Genomic DNA, 20,667 nt, shown 5'->3' on the forward strand with positions numbered 1-20,667 from the left:
GATTTCCATGATCGGATGAATGGGATGCGTGCCGGTGATGTGCAGAGACTTTAGCAGGCGTTCTCTAGATGAGAGCGTGTGCAAGGTCTTCTGGAAGGCCACTGATGAAGGAAGAGTGCATCTCTCTCTCTCTCTCTCTCTCTCTCTTTCTCTCTTTCTCTCTGTGTGTGTATAGGAGAGAGTTTGTGAGTATGTATGAGTATGTGAGTGTGAATGCGTGAGTGTGTGTGTAGGAGAAAGAGTATGTATGAGTGTGTGTGAGTGTATATGAATGTGAGCGTATGAGAATATGTATGAGTGTGTGAGAGTACGTATTGTGAGTGTGCGTATGTGTGTGTGTGTGTGTTTCCTCGTGGATTAGCAAAGGATCATTGGGCTCATTTCTTGAATTCTTGACCTGTGATCTGCCCCCCAATTCTGCCCCCACACTTTCCTGTTGCCGTTTTCCCATGCCTTTGGGAGGTAGGCAAGCAAGCTCCTTACAATTCTGGTAAAGAGAAATTGAAGGAGGGGCCGCTGCCAGGATCCTGCTGTGGAGAGAGCCCACATCATCAAGGGGAGTGGGGTTTATGAGCTCTGCATTAGCTGTTTATAGATAGTTATGCTTGCTTCTGGGTGTTCTGTGCTGGGAGCTAAACAGGTAGGAGATCCCTGAACCAATAAGGCATTTATTATAGCCCGAATTTATGTGAATAGCTGGACGTTTTTCAAAGCACTTTCATGTCTTTAGCTCTTTTGGTCCATTAGACCCCCTGAGAAGCAGTGTTCCCAACCAGTGTTACCTATTTTCATAATATAGTTACTGACTAGTACACTGTGGAGGATTTAGGGCCAGGGTTAGAGGCAGCTTTCTTGGCTCTTCTCTAGCAATCTATAAGCCAGTCAATTGACAGTGGACGTTATCAGGAAATGTTTCCCAGAGGACTTGGAAGATGACCCTTGCATTCATTCGCAAACTGTTTGAGCACCTACTCTCAGACTCCAGAACTGGAAAATAGAGTAGTAAATTAAACAGAAACAGATTCTTCTCTGCGGGGAGTTGACATTCTAGTGAAGGGGGAAGGAAAATAAGGCAATAAACAAAACGGACTCACCACGCAGGGGCCTGCATTTAAATGGAAAAGTAAATAAAGAAAGGTACTGGACAGGGGGGTGTTTTAAATGAGACAACAGAGAGGGACTTCAGGAGGTGGGGGTGACAAGTAAGCCTGGGGCCGCCTGGCAGCAGGAGAGACACATCCAGGACCATTCAGGGCAGGCATTCAGCCACCATTCACAGAAGTCCAGGGAGGAAATTGCAAAGTACCAGGAATGACACGGCAATCTGGAACCCACGGTAGCAGAGTTATCAACCTCTCTAGACCTATAAGGAGATAGAAGCCCTTGGGTCACAGAGGAGTCTCCTTGTGCAGGTGATGAGACAGAAGGCCAGGAGTCTAAACCCCGCCCTCCATCCCTCCGAGGGATGGGAAGCAGAGGAAACCACAGACTATGTCTGTCTGCTCCAGTCAGATGGGGGCAGGGCTGAGGTGTATGGAGAAGGGGAACTGGATGGTAGGTACTTACCTGGCACGGATGGAATAGTGGTGTCTCCAGTTCTGGGATGAACAAGTTGAGAAATTTGGACCAAGTCGCATTCCCTCCCTGGCCTGTTTCTGTCCCATCAGACAATGGGAATTCTGTAGTGTTGCTGAAACTCCCATCTATCTCTGACATGTACTAGCATCTGTAATTCCAAGGGGCCATGTGGTCTTTATATATAAGACAAGGAATCAGAGGAGAAACTCACCATTCTACAAGTGCACAAAGGAGTCAGGGTTGCAGTCAGGACCTGGGGTCCAGGACACTACGGACCTCAGAGAGGGTGGGAGTGGGACAGTTATGGGGAAAGGAAAATGCCAGTTGGGGGGATTCCAATCAGTCTGGGAGGGTAACTAGAAGTCTGTCCCCCTAGATTAGCTCTTTGCAACATGACCTCAGGTTATGCTGGCCCAGAAGCTGCACTTCCTTGGCATCGGAGCCACCTGTCCTCCAGGTTACAACCCCAGTTGCCAAATCTCATGGCTGGTGCAGTGAAATCAATAGGGCCAAAGTGTTAGGATGTGCACTGTCAACAACCCACCCCGGTGATTGCTGGGAACCCCAAAGTCAGCTGAAGAAAAAGAGAAGGAAAACGGTGTAGCAGGGTGAGCTCTTCCTGGCTTCTTGACCTAATGACATTTCGGAGTGTGAAGAGCACTCCGGAACGTCCTGCCTCTTGGTCCTCGGAAGCACCCAAGGGTAACCAAGCCTATCTATAGGGAGCCCACTTTTGTTATTTTCCAGTCTTTCTCGCGTGAACCTACAGAAATGGCTACAATGTTCTAGCTACTGCAACTCGTTCCTTCTCCTTCCCTTTGATTCTGCCCTCTTTGGAGAGGGTTGGAATTAGTATTAAAAAAGGCAAAACAGGAGTATCTAACCGTGAGAAAGTGAGGGTGTGGTGTCCACAGAGGCCAGAAGAGGGCATTGAATATCAAGTCAGAGTTACAGGCAGTTGTAAGTCACCTGGGTGGGTTCTCTGCGACAGCAGTGCGAGCTCTTAGCCACTGAGCCATCTCTCCAGCCCCTGCTCATTCACTTCCTAGGTTTCTCCCATTAGCCCCCTGGGGAGGGAGCATCTCAGCTTCTCCTTAGCCTCCCACCCTGCAGTGCAAGATGATGGGCTAATGCGCACACTCTTCAGAGATGAACGCTAATTACAAGCTCGGTTCTGCCTAGCGGGAGAAGCATGCGAGCAATCACACACTTGGTCGAGCCCCGCCATGCCTCCTTAATCACTGTCACATTTCCCACGGTCAGCTGCCAGGGCCCTGGGTGCACTCTCCATCATGCAGTGACTTTAAAGTGTGCTTCTCCATGGAGAGAAACCCTAGCCTGCTTGACCATAGCACAGGACAAGCACCTTTCCTGCTCTTCATATGGAAGTTATTATTGCCTTTCCATGGCTTAGAAATCACAGATGGATGGAGGTACGTTTTCATGGATGTGTGGTGTCAGAGCATTGAAACGAATGCATGCTTTGGGCATCTCCTCTCCTGCTCAGGAGACGATGTCTTCATTATTTTGACCGGGGCCAGGCCATAGTGAGTGTTGTAAACATCTGGTTTATCGTTCATCCAGCTGAACTGGTTTCGATTTTGCTAGAAGAAAAGGCTTGGGATTAAAGACATTTAAGTAATTAAGCACACGTCAAGACAATTTGGTGATGGGTAAATATAGTCTCTGTTAAATGTGCCGTCTGGGGGCTCTGGTTTAGATTTGTGTCCGGCTGGAGTATAGGGATGAAAGCAGAATGCTGGGCCGAGCAGGCCCTGTTGGGGAGGGAATCAAAACCAAATGGGTCTTCAGGAGGACAGCACCACTCCTCTAAGTACCTGTCCCAAAGGATGAAAGTTTCCTTTGAGTTTGGCCCGCGGGGAGCAGAGCTGTGCTCCCTGCCACCCAGCAGCACTTGTAGGTTTAACGAGCCTCTCTCTGGGAGGTGGACCATAAAGTCCCACACTGTGTTCTCACTGCACTTCTGCCGAGCCAAAGGCAAAGCTCAGGCTCGGGTTTTAGATGTGCGTGTTCAGTTACCTGTGGCAGGGGCCTGAGTCTATTCTGGCCCTGGTCTTTAGCGCCCATGCTTCGGGATGCAAAGGGGCAGGGATGCTGGGCCAGTCTCCCAGGCTGTTGAAAGTGTGGTCCACATTGGGTGATGAGGAGCCAACGCCTCTTCCTTTGGGAGTTAGGGTTCTAAGCAACAGGTGTGCAGATGCTGGAGGTGTGAAGGAGAGGAGAGAGAGGGCTGGTGACTTTGGGGCTCAACTTCTGTGGGACCCCAAACTCTACTCCTTGCTTGAATTGAGGCTTTGCTTTTCTTTAGGGACTAGAGAGATAGGAAGGAAAATTCCCTTGGTGCTTTCGGCTTTTCCATGGCCTTCATTTTGGGAGTCAGAAGACAAAAGCTTAGAGTTTTGCCTGCTCTCTCTCTCTCTCTCTCTCTCTCTCTCTGCCCCCACTGTGCTAATACAGCGAGGGAAGATCATACATGTGATCCTGAAGAAGAAAGCCTTGCCACTGTGGCCACATGAATGGTGCACGATGGAACCAATTAGACCATTTTTGTTGAAAAGGAAGGAAAAAATCAAAAATTTTCAAAGCAGGGATTCTTTCTCTTTTCGAAAAACATTTGATTATTTTCTTTTCCTTTCAAACTGATTTCCATGCTTGTTTGGGGGTAGAGTTTTGGTTTCTGAAGTCTGGGGGTGAAAGAGGAGGCCAGCGAGGCCTCACTTTGGTAGGGTAGCTGTGTGGTTACTTTTTGGCTCCCCTCACACCCCCTCCTCTCTTCTTCTATGAGTCCTCCCTCTTTCCTTTGCCCCCAACAGCTCTGATTGGGATCACCACGTGCTACCACCGAGGTGTCCTGTGGGAGGTGCCTAGCTACGGGTGACAGAGAAACATTCAATTACATCATCTGGGAGCCTTGTATCTGAGTCAGGTTAACTCAGATTTCATAACCCAGAGGTCTTTGCTCTGAGGCAAAAGACCATTTGCCTGGACTTCCTGTCTTAGGAGCCAGACTAATCAACTGGAGTCTAGGGTTTCCTCATCAGGATAGCTTGCCAAACAAGGGAGTGAGGAGGACGTATGTGTTGGTGGGCGGTAGGGCACTTGATAACTAGAAGAGATACCAAGGAGGTGCAGCCAACAGTTGATGGCAACGCAACTTCTGAGTGTCAGGACAGTGAACTAAGTGCAATTGATCCCCTCTGACCCATGCATGTTAGAGGCTGTGGAAGACCCAGAACAATAGGAAGCCTGTGTCCTGGAAGGGAAATGAGCTGCCTGTTGTAGGTAAAGCTGTGTGCAGAACTTTATATGAGACGGAAATGCGTGTACAGCTTAGGCCTTAGCGGACTGAGATCTTTTGAGGACGGGCCAGCTGCGCACAGGTTGTCAGTCAGTGTCTGTCAGTCAGACACCCGGCTGCAGTGCTAAGGGATGCAGGAGAGTCAAGGAAAGTGAAACACCTGCTCCCCCCCCCCCAAACGAAGTGGTGAGACCGTCTTTGGGGGCATATACAGCTGCCATGGCAACTGTGGGGTGTGAATGAGGTCATTCTTGGGGTGTAGTCATGCTGGGGGCCCTACCTCCCTGTGATGTTCCAGCCTCTATCCATGTAGACAGCACATTTGTAGCTTTGAAATACCCCCTCGCTCCTGCTGCCCCAGCCTGGTGCTTCTCCCTTTGATTACTGTGGGGTGGCTTCATATTGCAGTGGTTACGGCTCTTGAACTGATTACTGATGCTCTGGCTGAAACTCCAGTCTACAGAGTGAAACAAATCTGTAGCTTGTCCACCCCTGGCACCCCTCCCCCATCTACCCTCCTCCTCTTAGCACCTCTTGACCCTCAAAGTTGTTTCTCATGTTTAACGTTAATCCCAAAGAGGACACTTGCAATTGGAACGGGACCGCTAGCTCTTGAAGGCACAGCTGAGCACTCAGCTTTCAAATCCCCAGAGGCTGCTGCGTCTACCAAGCATCTGCGGGGCCCGGGGGCATGGTATATGTGGCATGCAAGAACTGTGGTGAATCATGGCAAAGTTCAGGAATTCAGGACCGATGGAGAAGAGAGGGCTGTCTGAAAGCCTCTTTGGTGTCTGAATCCATGGGTGTGGCTGGACACAGGAGGTGATGCCTAGATCTGTGTGTCCCAGACTCACTGTGGGTGCAGAGCCAGTGACAGCCCAGACCACTCAGCATCTGGGCATCATGCGGTTTTCCTCTGAACTCCTTTATTTTGTCTTACTGCTGTCCACAGCCTCTCTGAAAACAATGGTTCAGCCATGGAAGTGGATGCAAGGCCAAGGGAAATTGCTGGTTACAGGAAACATCCTCCCATTCTCTCCGAGACTGAATGTGGACCAGGATGTATGCAGGATCTTAGTACTCTGAGTTGGCAAATTACAATTCATCCTACCCAGAAGCTGGTGACCCAGGTCAGCCCATCCTAGCCAGAACACACAGACTACTTTATAGCCTCAATAAAACCAAGAATGAAACAAGCAAATAACTGTGTTCTAACATGAGCAGAAACTCTCTGCTGTCAGCATGTTGGAGTTAGAGAGAGAGAGCAACAACTATCTGCTCTGCTCAGAATTCGCTCAGTAGACTTTGCTATGGGCAAGAAGCATGAAATACTATTAGGGGTAAACAGTGAGTCCTTTGCCTTCCTTCCTTCCTTCCTTCCTTCCTTCCTTCCTTCCTTCCTTCCTTCCTTTCAGCGCATCTTTGCCCCTTTAAAGTTGTTGGAGTTTGCTGTGAGACTGTGTCTCCTAGGAATGTCAGAACAGGCACGCATACAGTCTCACCAACATGACTGTCTAATCATGAGCAGGGCAAAGACAACAGCAATAGACATGCCAAAGTGAATTGGGGAAAGCCACAAGACCTCAACCCTGCGCGAAGAACCACAGGCAACTAAAAAATGAGGGTGTGAGATGTAGTCTTCCCCAGGGAAGAGCACACCAACTGATTATCCAATACCAGATGGTCAGCCCTGAAAACACGCATTCGAGTTACATAATACAGGCCAAGCAGGTTGTATTTAGGAATGTATATGTACACGCATGTAGATATATGTAACATGCACGTAACAACAACTGATGAAGAAGCCATAAATTTGGAAGAGTAAGGAGAAGCAAATGGAAAGAGTTGAAGGGAACAAAGGGGAAACGATATGATTATAATCTCAAAAATAAAAGAAGTAATAAGTTATTGGGGGCACTCAAGAGATTTTATTTAGGTGGCTTCTACTGACCATATTTTTATTGTGTTAGAGTTAAAACCGAGAAATATATAGAGTACAAGAAGACATAAGCGTATATTCCATCAGCTAAGGGGATGATGTCATGACATCCCACAAAGCCGCCTTCTGCACCCACGAGAGAGTAAGAGTACGAGCAAATAGTGCCAGTGGCATTACAAGATGCTCACGACCTTGCCACTCATGAACATTGCACAGTATGGGGGCCATGGAAGAGTCAGGGGTCTCCCAGTGTTCTCTAAACCTTATCGTGAGGACCGCTGTGCAGAGTACTTCTGATCTCAGGGCTATTACAGTCTGGGCAGCCAGGCCAAACACCATAACAGCGCACTCCTGTATAGTGACTGGGAGATAAGATGGGAAACACTGACATCGACTTCGTCATGGTCAAAGTCATCCATCAGAACACATCTGTGCTGATCTGGAACACAGAGGGTCCCAAGCCAGCTGCGTGCGTGTGGAGAAACTGGGCTAGAGAAATCAGTATGGGAGGACAGGAGGAATGCACGGCCCAGACAGTATGTTTAATATGAAAATGTCACTGGCATTTGGGAAATGGACAACGTTTCCCAAATCTTAACTAAAGCTTGAGAAAGAGCCCTGCAGGGAGGAGGGACATAGAAGGGTGCAAAGACGCACAGCTGGGAAGCTCATGAGGGTTTAATAGTCACTGAAAGATGGGGTGAGAAGGCCCTTCTGTACAGTTATTCTCATCTTCTCTACTCTGTAGGTATTAACTCTCTGATCGCGAACAATATCTACGAGGCTGCCTACCCGCTGCATGATGTAAGTACTCTCTTCCTCTCTCTTCCCCACACCTTGCTTGCTCTTCTCTCTCTCTCTCTCCCTATCTCTCTCTCTCTTTTCTCTCTCCTTCCCTCCCTCCCTCCCTCCCTCCCTCCTTCCTTCCTTCCTTCCTTCCTCTTCCTTTTTGATACAGGGTCTCAATATGTGACCAAAACTTGCTTCAAACTCACGGGTCTCTTAACTCAGCATCCAAGAGCTAGGATTACAGGTGTGCACAATGGTTGCCCGTAAATACCATTTTAATCTCCCAAAAGTTGGAGCCACAGGTCTTGGGGTAGGTGAATATTTGGCAAAATGAGGCAGGAGTGAACCCCGAGACTAAAACACCTTTTCTAACCTTGACCCTTCTCATCGCTAAAGGTAACACCTGGTTCAGTTTTTGCCAAAGATCTCAAACTGTTCTTGCAGTCATTTTCACGGATGGCAAGGGGCATTGGTTTTTGTCTGAGCGTTCCTTGACACCTTCTTTTTGTTTTTGGCGTGAAAATACAGATGTTGTATATGCTTGATTAAAAGTGTATGTGGCTGGGTTGTTAACAAAGGCAGGTGGATGTCCATGGAAGAAACCTCAGAGACTTGGGTAATACATGACCAGGAAGCACTCCTCAGCTGGGAATAACATTCTTCCCAATATGCATTGCAATAATTTTTCAAGACAACGTGTGAAAAACTTAAGCAGCCCTTAAATTAAATACCTCTTGGCTTCACCGTCATCCAACATCCATCACGCAATGCGGCCACAGGAGTGCTGAGCAGCAGGGATTTCTCAGACGGGAGCCTTCCAAGTTCTGACATCTTTGCTGTGGCGCATACAAAGCTAAGTCCTACCAGTTGTGGACACAGGCTGACATGGCATGGGGTGACATGTGCTTGCCCACTTATGGGCCCAGACCTTGCCATTGCATGGGCTAAGAGTGGCAACTTAGGCTCACCTCTAAAGCACAGGAGAAGGGCATTTTCTATGAAAAGCTGTGCTAATTAACACTACGTAGTGGTGACTAAGAAACCTAAACAGAAACAAAAAAAAAGAGATGGCATTAAAAATTAAAAAAAAAAAGAAAGAAAGAAAAAAGGAAAACCCTTCCTATTTGGCATCTGTTTTTGATGATTTCGTTGGTTTATCTGGTACCCTTTTCCCCCTCAGGGTGAATATGACAGTCCCGGGGATGACATGAATGACAGAAAGGTAAGCCTCTCTGGTGCTGCTCTGAGGACCTTGGGTGTGTAAGACCGGGGCTAGGTGCAGAACCAGCTGCAAGTGTCCTCAGTGCGTCGTTTGCATATCTAATTTTAACAGTTTTCCTGTCAAAAGATCTTCATCCCACCCTTCAAAGACAAGAGCCCCAGGGGAGTGACGCTAACTGTCAGACTTCCTTAGTGTCCAGATGTGAACCCAAGGCTACCCTGCCCCATGAAGAGGCACTTAGAATCCTTCTGCCTCTGGTGTCCCTGACAAAAATGCACGATTATCTGTGGGTGTACATTATGGATTCTGTTGGGTCATCTTTATGTTGTTTTCCTGTCATCTAGGCAGGCGTGTAGGGTAAAGCCACTCCCAGTTTACAAAGGAGAATGCTGAGGGAGAAGGAAGCTCCAACAGGCTGCATGTGACAGGAAGCTAGAACCAGAGGTTACAGCTGGGAGAAGGAGGATGCGTCCTTTAGAGGGACCACTTCGGTGGTGGTCGCAGCTCCTGACTGTATAATATGTTGCCAAACTCTCTGTGAAGACGTTTGTTTTGTTGGCTGGTACCCTGGGACCATGGGGTCATCCGCGCATATGAAATAAAGGATGGCTCCAGCCTCTTTGGTAAGGGGAGGTCTACTCATGGCATCCTGTTGCCCAGCCTCCAGCAGCTCTAGTGGACAAAGTTGGGTGGAAAGGGGAAGGGAGCGATGAGGAATCGAAGCTCAAGAGATTCCCTCCCCCCAACTCTGTTGTCTGGAAAACCACTCTTGCTCTGAGCTGCCTTTCGCACAGCCTTCTTTTTATCCTGCCTATTAGTCCCTGTTATGAAGTGTTAAGTATTAAAAACATAAAAGGTCTTTTCCAGAAATACTGCCTTGATTGCTTACACATGTCCCCGCTCTGCCTGCCTGGGGAATCTGCTGTAGTATTGTGATGTCTCAACCTCATCTGTTTCCTATCCGATGCTAATAGCCTCGGTGTTTAATTTCCTGAAAAGTCCCGCGTCACATTTAAAGGAGAGGGAGGAAGCACCCCCTCATCTCACCTCTCTCAACTGACCATTTTCTGTCCTCCTACACTCTGGTTTCGTGTCTCTCCCCTTTAAATGGTCATTACTATCCATTGCCTGCCCAGAAGACTGCCTGCTGGGTGGTGAGGACCTCAGCCTATCTAGGAGTATCACAGAGCCCAGGGAGACACAGTTAACTCAGGGAAATCCAGACTGCCCTCTGCTAGGCACTAGTAGAGAGAAGCGAACTGTAGTCTGTCCAAATAAATGTCTATTTGCTTCTGAAATAATATTGTGTAATATTATTAATATATTAGCCCTGCTGCTAGTAGGCTGTGAGAGTCATCAAGAGACCCGCCAGGTAGAGTTGTATCTTGCTAGGTGATTCCCAGTGCTGGTGGTATATGATGCTGCACACGGTGAACAGGTGTCTCTAATGACAAGAGGTCCCCTTGGCATGGCTTTCGCTTCAGTATGCTGTCCAACCCCATCACCCTTACCTTTCTCTTCCTGGGTCATGGGTAGAGAAGAGAATTTTGCCATGCCAAAGGATAAACAAAGCCCTGGTGGAGAATAAAACCTGATACCCAATTAGGGTAGGAGATTAGTTGCAATGTCTGTAGATTATTATGGACTCAGGAATAAAACTGTGGCCACCACACCACCAGCAGACATATAAGTACAGGTTCTATCAAGGGCGTCTTCCTCCGCAGGCATAATAGATACGCAGGGAGCCTAAACTGTATTCTAGGGCAAAGCTGAAACTTGACCCTCAACCCACTTTTGCTTTAGAAGTTTTATACATGAACCAGGGTATATAGGTAAATAAAATAAGTATATGAATCAGCATTTATTCCTAATAAATCATAAGCTTGTTTTCAACCAGTTCTCTGTTTTACATTGCACAATTCAGAAGAACCTCAGAAGCTGGTGCATAGCTCGCCTCACTAACGCATTTGAAAACCTATCTAATGAGATTACTTTTGTCATTTTCAGAAATAATGTGAGAGAAAAATTGCTTTCCCACACCTCAAAACTCGGTGTTCGAAATTTAGAAAACTAGTAGTTGTCTGTTACCAGAAGTTAACTGTCAGGAACTAAGATGCTTCTCAGGCAAAGATGGCTGGAGACCAAGGCACATGGAGCTTGGCTCATAGCGAAAAAATTCCCTATTTATTAAAGACAGAAAGCACATTTGTTTGCTAACAGGATGGAAGCTTCTACTTATTTTTACAGAAAAAGTTAAGTGTTGGGTGAGTATTGATACATAGACCATCCTCACCATGTTTCAGAGTGTATTAACACACTGACTCTATAATTGCCAGTCCTGAGAATGCCATTATGTGGAAATATGTGTGCAAAACAGGAGACGTATGTTTAAGATTGTCTCCAAAATTGTTGGAAATTCTATCCTAATCCCAAACCAAAATTCCAGTTTCATGATTTTTTTTTTAAATTAAAGTCAGCAACTCAAACAGCAAATTTTAAAACCAAACTTTCTAACAAGACACATTCCAAAAATATGCCAATTTGATATTGAGTGAGTGATGAATGATGGGAAAATACTGTCTTAATTTTTTATAACAGAACTGTTCTGCTTCTGAAGGAGCAGAACCCCTGTGTACAGCAAAACTCTGCAGTTCATAACATGCAGTAGTGTCAAACGAGCTGAGGGTTTCAGGCAGTGTTGTTGGTGGCGTATGGTACCAAGGCATGCATGCTGCAGGACACATGTGCGGCTCAGAATCAAGGCGACACGATGCTATGCAACACTAGTGCACACCTTCAGAAACACTGCAGATTCCTTACACAGTTGAGTTTTGGTGTATTGCTGTGTTTGGAGTCTTTTACACTTTTACCTCCTTTACCTCCTTTGCCTGTAGTAATATGAGCGGCTGTGCTGCGTCCCCAGCACCCCAGCCACCTGCTAGCTTATGCCCCGAAATAACAACACACAAATTGTATTCATTTAAACACTGCTTGGCCCTTTAGCTCTAGCCCTTACTGGCTAATTCTGATATACCGATCAACCCATCTCTAATAATCTGTGAGCACCCGTCTTACCGGGAAGATTCTAGCCTACGCCCATCGCCTACGTCCATCCTGGGTCAGAGCTTCATCGCGTGTGTCTGCCTGGGAGCGGGGCATGGCGTCTCTCAGAGGCGTTTGCCCCTGAGAGGAGAGCTGTCAAGTCTGAGCTCACTTCCTCTTCCTCCCAGCCTTCTGTTCTGCTTACTCCACCCACCTATGTTCTAACCTATGAGGGCCAGCCAAGCAGTTTCTTTATTTTTTTAACCAATGACTTTCCTCCATCATTTGCCATTGTTGTTCTTTTTTTTTTTTTTTTGAGATCATCACATTTGATTAGGCGGCTCCACATGGGGTCATGACCCACTGTTTAAGAAGCTGTGTCTTTGGGAAGAACAAATGTGGTTCTCCTTATACACCCAAGGATTCCCTTGATTTTGTGAAATTCAAGTAATTGTTCTCTGATATGGCTGTAAGGAGGATCTTGGCCAGGTTAAGAAGGTTTTGCCCCCTTTGAGCTGGAGGATATAGACCAGCCTGGGGTGTTTTGGGGGGTGGGATGGCTTCTCTGTAGGTCTTTGAGGATGGTTTGAAACTGCATCCCAAGAAGGCCACCCTGCCCAGGATGCTTTCCTTCACCCACACTTTCCTTGCAATTCTTCCCCGTTCCTGTGATCTCCCTAAGGCTCAGCTCCTGTCAGGCTGACTACAGGGGACCCTAGAGGCCCTGGAGAGCGCAGAACTCCCTTCTCCAGCTTGCAGCCTGCAGCTTTGCTGCTGAGATGACTCAGCCCCAGGTAGTGCCTGGCAGTCTCCCTCTCCCCTTCCTGGAGGGCAATTAAGTGGAGATTTCTTGCCTCTAGAGTACAGGGGTTTCCTGCCTTCCTAGAAGCCAGGGTAGCAGGAAGAGGGAGCAGTCTGGGCCTGCACAGATCTCTCTGGCTTCCAGCCGCTGCTTCTTTTCACATTTATCAGAGACTTCTCTTTTCCCAGAGGATCCCAGACAAGCCGCTGCGACCATCTTTTGAGGACTTCCTGGCTTCCCTGTGGCCCCCACCTTTGAGGAGGAAAGGACCCTAGGTGCAATGCGGGAACGTGATTTTCTCCAGTGTTTTGGAAACCCTTGCATCTGGTTTTTTTGCCTTTTCAAGTAGCCCTGTTCTCTAGCAGAGAGTTGGAGAACGAACCACTCGAAGTGGTGTGAAGAGTGCACGCTCTGCTCTTTGAAAGTGTCCATACAGGATGGCACTTTGGTTTGGGGACATCCCCTTGAGAATGAACTGCCAGGATGTTCAACTTGCAGGCGAGTGGAGGAGCAGTTGAGGCTCAGATAGTTTTCCAGATAGTTCCAGTAGGTCACCGAGACTCTGTTGCTGGAACCTACTCTCCTCTCTTTGGGCTGGATTCTGTCCCATGATTGTTTCTGAGGTTTCTGCGGCTAGTGACTTTCTGCCTGTTTGGGTTGCATCTAGTTGATCACCAAGGAACATGCAACTTCAGAGTAGACCACGAATCCCAATACATTGCCATTCTGGAGCAATGCAAAAGGTTGTAAACTCTGACTTCTTTTTTAGTCTTATGAAATGGTTACCCTATAGGCCCCCTGTCCAGTGTGTAGCCCCTTGGGTTGGGGGAACCGAATGTGCTGTTTATGAGTTTTGATCTCAGAAGGGCCAGTCCCTAGAGGTGGCTGTTCCTGTCACAAAGGCTTGGGGTCAGACACTTGTGCCTGAATCCCATCTGAGAATATGGCAGAAGGTCCCCTCTGTTAATGAGGAACTGCAGCCTCTGGCTTATGTGCAGATTTGACCAGCTGGTGGAGAGAGAACCTGGTGTAGAAAAGAAAGTGAGAAAATAGATTAAGAGCTACGTTGGAAGGTTCTAGGCTCTGTATGTTTAGAGAAACTGATACCAGTTACCATGGATCTCCACGTGCCCTTCACTAATAGCATACTCCTTCATGGGGCTGAGACAACAGGGCGTGTGTCTCCCTTGGGGTCCTTGGGACCCGCAGTTTATCATGGATAACTTCTCTGTATGTGAATGAACATCCTTGGGGGAGGGGGTCTGTGACAATCTTCTCCTTTCTTGTCTCTCATGCGGGTGATTGAAGTATATGTGAGTAGCCAGGGTACCTGCAGTCGCTATGATGCTCTGGTGGTGCTTGACCCATGTCCTTATTTCATGCTCAGGCAGCTTCTTGGTTCTGTCAGTGTAACCACCTGTGCATAGAAGATACTTCCTTAAATTGTGCACTTTGAAAGTGTCTGATCCCAGGACCCGAATCCCAGCAGAAGTGCAGCTTCTGACCTGTCTCTGTGGTCTCTGACTGGAGTCATGCTGGCTTCTTGGAGCAGTTTTAGTTTTTGCTTTGGGACAAGTAGCAAAACTGTGTTCTTGGGCTCCGATTTGAGCAGGACTCATGACTTAGGTAAGAATCTGCTCTGAAGATCAGAGCCTAGGAGACAGACCTTGACATCCCAGTTATCTTCCTAAGGGAGCTCAATTCATCCTCCCTTCTGACGCAAGCTAGCCTCCTTTGGGGACATAAGTGACATCTCTGTAGCAACAAGGTGCTGAGAGCCCAACCTTTGCTCTTGGGAGCTCAGGGCAGTAGAAACCCTCTTAGAGGGAGAGGAGGAAATGCATTAACAATAACAGGAGTAAATTCTGAGGCCACCACCCTGGAATGGGCAGTATCAGGGCTTGGGAGACCTCTCCCTCTGCTTTCATGCATCATTGATGGGCCCCTTTGTGTCTGACCCCTCCTTCCCCCAACACACACATTTTTAAACAGTAACTGTGAGTGTGTTTTGTTTTGTCAGACTATTTGGTTTCTGGTTGTGTTTTACAGTTTCTGGGAGATGTTATGGCAATAAAAATCTATGGCCTTGAAGTGGGAATGCTAGTTCTGATTCCAACTTTAGTGTCAGGTCTTTAAAGGATCGGAGGTAAGAGGCTTGTTGCCAAGCTGGTGCTTCACAGGCTAAGGCTCCTTGGAGTGCAGGTCCCTCTTTGGAAGGTTTTCTTGGGAATTCTGTGTGATGTGTAAGGTATAAAAATTATAGTAAAACAGAGGTGGTTTTGTCAGACCGTTCTAGACTTATTGTTTGATTATCACCAGTATCTGCCAGCATGGCTGTCTATGTTAGCCCATTACTAAATGACTAGATTTACTGGTAGGTGACTGGTAAAGCTTATTAGCCACGGGTCTGAACCTGAAGTGTTGGGAGATGTGGCTTGTTTTTGCCAGAGCTGCTGCTACCTACAGCCCAGTGGTGAGGTGGCCTGAGGTATTTCGTGTAGCATCTCCTCACAAAGTGGGCGATCTGTTCAGTCTGGCTCCTCCTTCCAGCTTGAAATCTCTCAGGTGAAGGTAATTAGTGATCTCCAAGTTAGAGACTTCAGTGGCTACTTTTCCGGTCTCATCTGACCCGTTAGCAGCGTGCCACCTAGCGTGCTGGTTTCTTTGTGGAAACTGTCTTCTCTAAGCGACACACTGAACTCCTTTTCCTCACCACTGCCCAATCCTTCAGATTCTTCGCTGCTCCTTCTTCATCCCCTGGTCCTTTAAGCCTGATAGTGTGTGGGTCTGTTCACCATCCCCTGGTCCTTTAAGCCTGGTAGTGTGTGGGTCTGTTCACCATCCCCTGGTCCTTTAAGCCTGGTAGTGTGTGGGTCTGTTCACCATCCCCTGGTCCTTTAACCTTGATAGTGTCCAGGTCTGTACTTACTTTTCATTCTTTGAGGATGTGATGACTTTGTGTCACATCTCTTTTTTAATAACTAACAAATTTGCTTCTCCAGCCTGGACTGGCCTTTGCACTCAGCTTCTATACCTGGCTGCTTATTCAACATCCACGAGGATACCCCAAAAGCTTCTCAAATAAACACATCCTTGGTTCTGCCTCTATAGCCCTGTTCTCTCTACTGTCCTCCATGTCAGCAAATGCATCATGGCTGCTCAAGTGCTCAGACCAAGCTCTCACCTCCACCGCCACCCATCTCATTCAGTCACAAGTCAATGAGCAAAACCGCCTGTCTCTCATCACCCATGAGTATAGCTATCATCCCTCCCCTGGACTAGCCCAGCTAGCATCATCTCTCCCCTGGACCATCCCAACTGTAGCCTCCCTGTTTCCCCGCTCTTCAGTTTTTTCTCCACATAATAGCCAGAATGAACCTTCTGCAATCGAAGTTAGCTTGTTCCTCTCCTCAGCAGCAAGTCTTCTGGGGTTTTCCTTCAAAATCCAGAGCTTTCACCACAGATTTTAGCACCACATCTGGTACCTTCTACAATGGTCACCCCCTTTCTGTCTCCTGGTGTTTACTCTGTCCCAGTCACATATCCTCCTCTGGTGTTCTAGGCTATTCCATAGATACTCACCTCAGGGACCCTGCACAGGGAGAGTGCATGTCCTCCACATTTCTTTCTGGTCTAAGCTTAGATGTTACCTCCTCTTCAGAGGGGCATTCCCTAGCTATCCCACCTAAAACAGCATCCAACCCCTACCCCACATTATATTATTCATATCTTGACTTATTTTAACAACATTTATAAATCTTATATATTTATAGTTGTCTGCCTACATCAAATACAAGAGCCATGGCAACAGTGATTTTAATGGGTTTACTGTAGCATCTGGGGTCTGGACAGTGCCTGAAATACAGGAGACATTCAGGGAATACTTGTTAAGGGGATGAGCAATGAGTGTCAGGGCTCATGTTAGGCCAGGCCACACTGGTGATAAAGGTGATGCTTATAGGTACCTGAGTATTTCTAACTGTGTGTTGGTAATCTCTATTATTCGGAGAAGGCGAAGGTAGTTCCTGTAGCCTCCTGCCTTTGGATATACTTATATGGGCATCTCATGAGACTTCTAGAAGCTGGGCCTTGGGGATAACATTTTGACTTTACATTGAACAAAACTAGATGAACTGTTGACCACTTCACCGCTAATCTGTCTTCCTATCTTTCTTGCTTAGCTGCTGTATCAGGAATGGGCTCGCTATGGAGTGTTTTATAAATTTCAACCCATTGACCTCATCAGGTGAGTGTGGGAGGGGACATTTTGGGGTTAAGATGCAAATCCTAACCAATGCAATGTCAACTCTCTTGGCTTCTGGCAGTCTGCTGTTTGCACAGAGAGGCCTGCTCTTCCTAGGTGGTTTGCCCTTGCTCTGTATCTTGTGGTTGAGGAAGTATGCAGGGATATGCTGGGGAATGGAAGGGGAAGAAGATGATGCAGGTTGATGTTCTAAGACTTCCATCATTAGGTGAGCACCACACTCTCAATTTCCCTGCCTTCTCTTCGGGAATAAAAGAGAATGGTCTTGTTCTTTTTCAAGGAAAGGACTGGGATGGAATAGAACCTTGGGTGGTACCCAAGTGGCTACAAGGCTGTTTTGGGGGAGGAAAGATATGACAGATCCCACAAGGGAGAAATGGATGGGCGAGGACTATCCACAGCTTTCTAACTTATAGAAAGCCTTGGTCCTGGAATCCCTCTCCTCATTTGGTGTCTTGAAAGTGTCCCAAGCTTCTGTAAACCATCAATGAAAGCTCCTTTAAAGAACTTGCTAGGATGCAGTAGGTCTGACTAGCTTAAAATGGTTAAAGAGTCTAGATTCTAGATTTCTAGAGTCTAGAAACTTTGTGTATACTATCAGTCTTCTTCAGGGATAGAATATCAGGAGGCGGCACTGGAGGATCAAATGTTCCTGTTTCTTTGAGACTTTTTTTTCCTCCTTGGCTTTCAAGATTCTGAGAGGTTGAACTGAGGGATATATGAGCTAACTTGATAGGTGCAATCCTTTGGAAAAGATGGAAGCCTGCAGCTTACAGGCCGACATAATGGCCTCCCTACCACATGTGCCCTTGTGTTGGTTTTAATGATCTAATTATCAAGGTTGCAAACACAAAGAGCATTCCTGGTCCACTGCTCTGGTTTGGGGAAAGGGCACCCACCAAAAGGATTCAGTCCATGGGAAGAATTCCACAGCGTGAGGAAAAAGAAAGCATCATGGGGTCAGAGTTTGGGCAGGTTCACCTCCTTGCGCCGCCATGCCTGAGGCCTCCCAAGGAACTGGGAGAGCAGGTGTTCCTTCCAGATGAATTATTAACTGAAAAGCTCTGGCCTGGGAGCAGGACTGGGGGGGAGACTATGACCGAGGCTCATCACCCAGAAGCTCTGCTTCTTGGCTGCCTTTTCATAGCATGGGCCACCTAGACTGTTCCTGGGGCCACACCAAGTCTGCTTCTTCCATTCGAGTGGGCTTTGATCTTCTCTTGGCATCTCAAGAGGCCACCCACCTCTGTCGCCTGTTTTGTCTAACTATCCATTTGTTTTGAAAAGTATGAGTCAAAAACAAAACTTCTCTCTTCCAGAAAGCCCTGGCTTTCCCCCAGAGACTTCAGGTGACTGGCCTGCTAGTTAAGTGGGAAATGACTCCAAAATGTACTGAGGTTTGGCTACCAAAATGACCTCATGCGCAGGAGAAGAATTACCTTTGGGGCCAAGCCCTGTTCCTGGGCTGGCAGATTTGGAGAACTCAGCTCTGTCTAGACTGGGCCTAGGGAACTGGAGCAGAGCTGGAGGCTGTCCTCAAGGCAGGCAGCCTTGGTGGGAAAGTGGGGGGGGGGGCTGGGTCTGGAGTTGCTGAGAAGGTTAGATAAACACTGTGAAGTATGTGTGTGGGAGAGTGGGCAGGCAATTGCCTACCGGGTGACCTGTGACATCATATCTCAAGGACATGGTGGAAAGAGAAGGGCTGGTGTAGTAGGAGGTCCCTCGTTTGTTTCCTGGCTGCCCGGCAGCTCAGACCCAAAATAATCACACAGAAACTATATTATTTAAAACACTGCTTGGCTTCTTATTGGCTAGCTCATACATATTAATTTAATCCATCTCCATTAATCTGTGTATCACCATGAGGCTGTGGCTTAACAGATAAAGTTCTGGCACCTGTCTCTGGTGGGGCTACATGGCTTTTTCCCTGACTCCACCTCTTTTCTCCCAGTGTTCAGTTTAGTTCCCCCCCCCCCAGTTCTGTTCTGCCCTGTTATAGGTCCAAAGCAGTTTCTTTATTAAACAATGGTATTGCCAGCATACAGAGGGGAATCCCACATCAGGCTGGCATCAGGGAAGGTGTCCAGGAGACGGAAGGGCAGGCTCTTTAGGGGCCACAGGCAGATACTTGGAGAGCTTGTAAAGAGAAAACTAAGGTGGGACATAGGGAAACAGTCCTTTCCCCCAAGGGAGTTCCACAGTGGACCCTCCACTCCACACCATTGTCTCAAATGAGTCTTAGTTTATCTGATTCTCAAAGGCCTATTCTGCCTCTTTACAAATATAAGGGCCCAGGACTTCCATTATCCCTGTTAATCTGTTATTTTTCTCCTTCACCTTCTTCTGTTTTGGTTTTTTAAGACCAGGATTCGATATGTATCCCTGGCTATCCTGGAACTCTCTCTGTAGACCACGCTGGTCTCGAACTCAGAGATCCACCTGCCTCTGCCTCCTGACTTCTGAGACTAAAGACATGCACCACCACACCCAGCTTCCCCATTTGCTAATCTTGAAGATACCTCTTTAGCATGAGTTCTCTCTCCTGCTTCTTGTATTTCATCTCTTCTGCTACCATTTGCAAAGACCCACTGGGCACCCAGAGACTAAGTTAGCGATTCCCCACCTGGAGCTATCATGGGTTCCATGCTGGGGTTGTTTTGTGTAGTTGATGTTTACTACTGTGGGGTGTCTCTTCATGCCTCATGAAGAAGCTGCAGTCATGGAGCCTGGCTTGAAAGATGAATGACAATTTATACACTGGCTTGGCACATTCTAGAACGCTTAAATGTGTATTTGTGCTGCCTGTTGAAAGATTCAGAAGTAGTTATCTTTTACCATCAAAGGTCTTGAAGTCTAATCTTGAGGCTTGTGAGTCCCTTAAAGGAACTGAATATCATAGAGGAGAGACAACATGCCCATTCTTATATGGGTACCCTTTACTCTTTCTCTATGAACTGTCCATCACCGGTGCCCAGCAGGCTACACTATGAAACCATAGATGGTCTCTCCAGTCCACCAAGGCTCTCCCTGCTGGATCCTACATTTGTCCTGGAATCCTTGGGGCCTGAAGGCCTTGCATGAATGTGCACACTTGCAAGAATTTTTTTGGAATGTTTCCTAGGCAGAGATCTGGCAGGGACTCAGGTGTATGGATGCAACCCAACCCAGAGAGTCTTGCTGGGAGTTTTGAACTAGCTGCCATTGTGACTTAGCAGAAATAGTTCATGACCAAGACTATAGAGGAGTGAAGCCTGAGGTGGAGCAAATGGCTCCCGTGCTCCCTTAGCAGTAAGACGATCTTTATAGAGGAGTGGTTTCTACCTTCACTGCTCTGGGGGCAAGCTGTGCTGACTTAGCAGGGAGGCAACCTTCATTTTCTAGGGTGATTGGGAGACCTGAGGCCTTTTGTATTTGAACAGGTCTGAGCCAATCAAAGCCAAGACTTATGTTTTTACAGGAACTGATGTGTGCTTATTGGTCGGTTTTCTTCATCTTGATATTTTGATATGTCTCAGGCAAGGCATCAGCCTTTAAATACCTTCTGAATTAGATTCTGTTCTGTACTTTGCTGAAACTGATGTCTCATTTGTAGATGTGCACATGTGTGTATGTGTGTGTGTGTGTGTGTGTGTGTGTGTGTGAGAGTGAGCACGTGCGCAATTGCCTAGCTTTGACAACATGAGGAAAAGAAGGTTCTGGAAGTACTAGGCTC

At 47.3% G+C, this 20,667-nt stretch overlaps 1 protein-coding gene across 1 annotated transcript in view; it reads left to right on the plus strand.

Annotated features, from left to right (window-relative positions):
* Positions 1-20,667, plus strand: part of Ano2 (anoctamin 2) — a 332,789-nt gene that overhangs the window by 95,553 nt on the left and 216,569 nt on the right. The window contains exons 9-11 of the mRNA XM_041635458.1: positions 7,585-7,640; positions 8,806-8,847; positions 16,873-16,937. Of these exons, the coding sequence (XP_041491392.1) occupies positions 7,585-7,640; positions 8,806-8,847; positions 16,873-16,937 (163 nt within the window). The remainder of the gene's footprint in view (positions 1-7,584; positions 7,641-8,805; positions 8,848-16,872; positions 16,938-20,667) is intronic.

The sequence above is a fragment of the Microtus oregoni genome, unplaced genomic scaffold (genome assembly GCF_018167655.1).
Source record: "Microtus oregoni isolate MIOR12 unplaced genomic scaffold, Mior012 000002F_ref0000024, whole genome shotgun sequence".
Lineage (NCBI taxonomy): Eukaryota > Metazoa > Chordata > Mammalia > Rodentia > Cricetidae > Microtus > Microtus oregoni.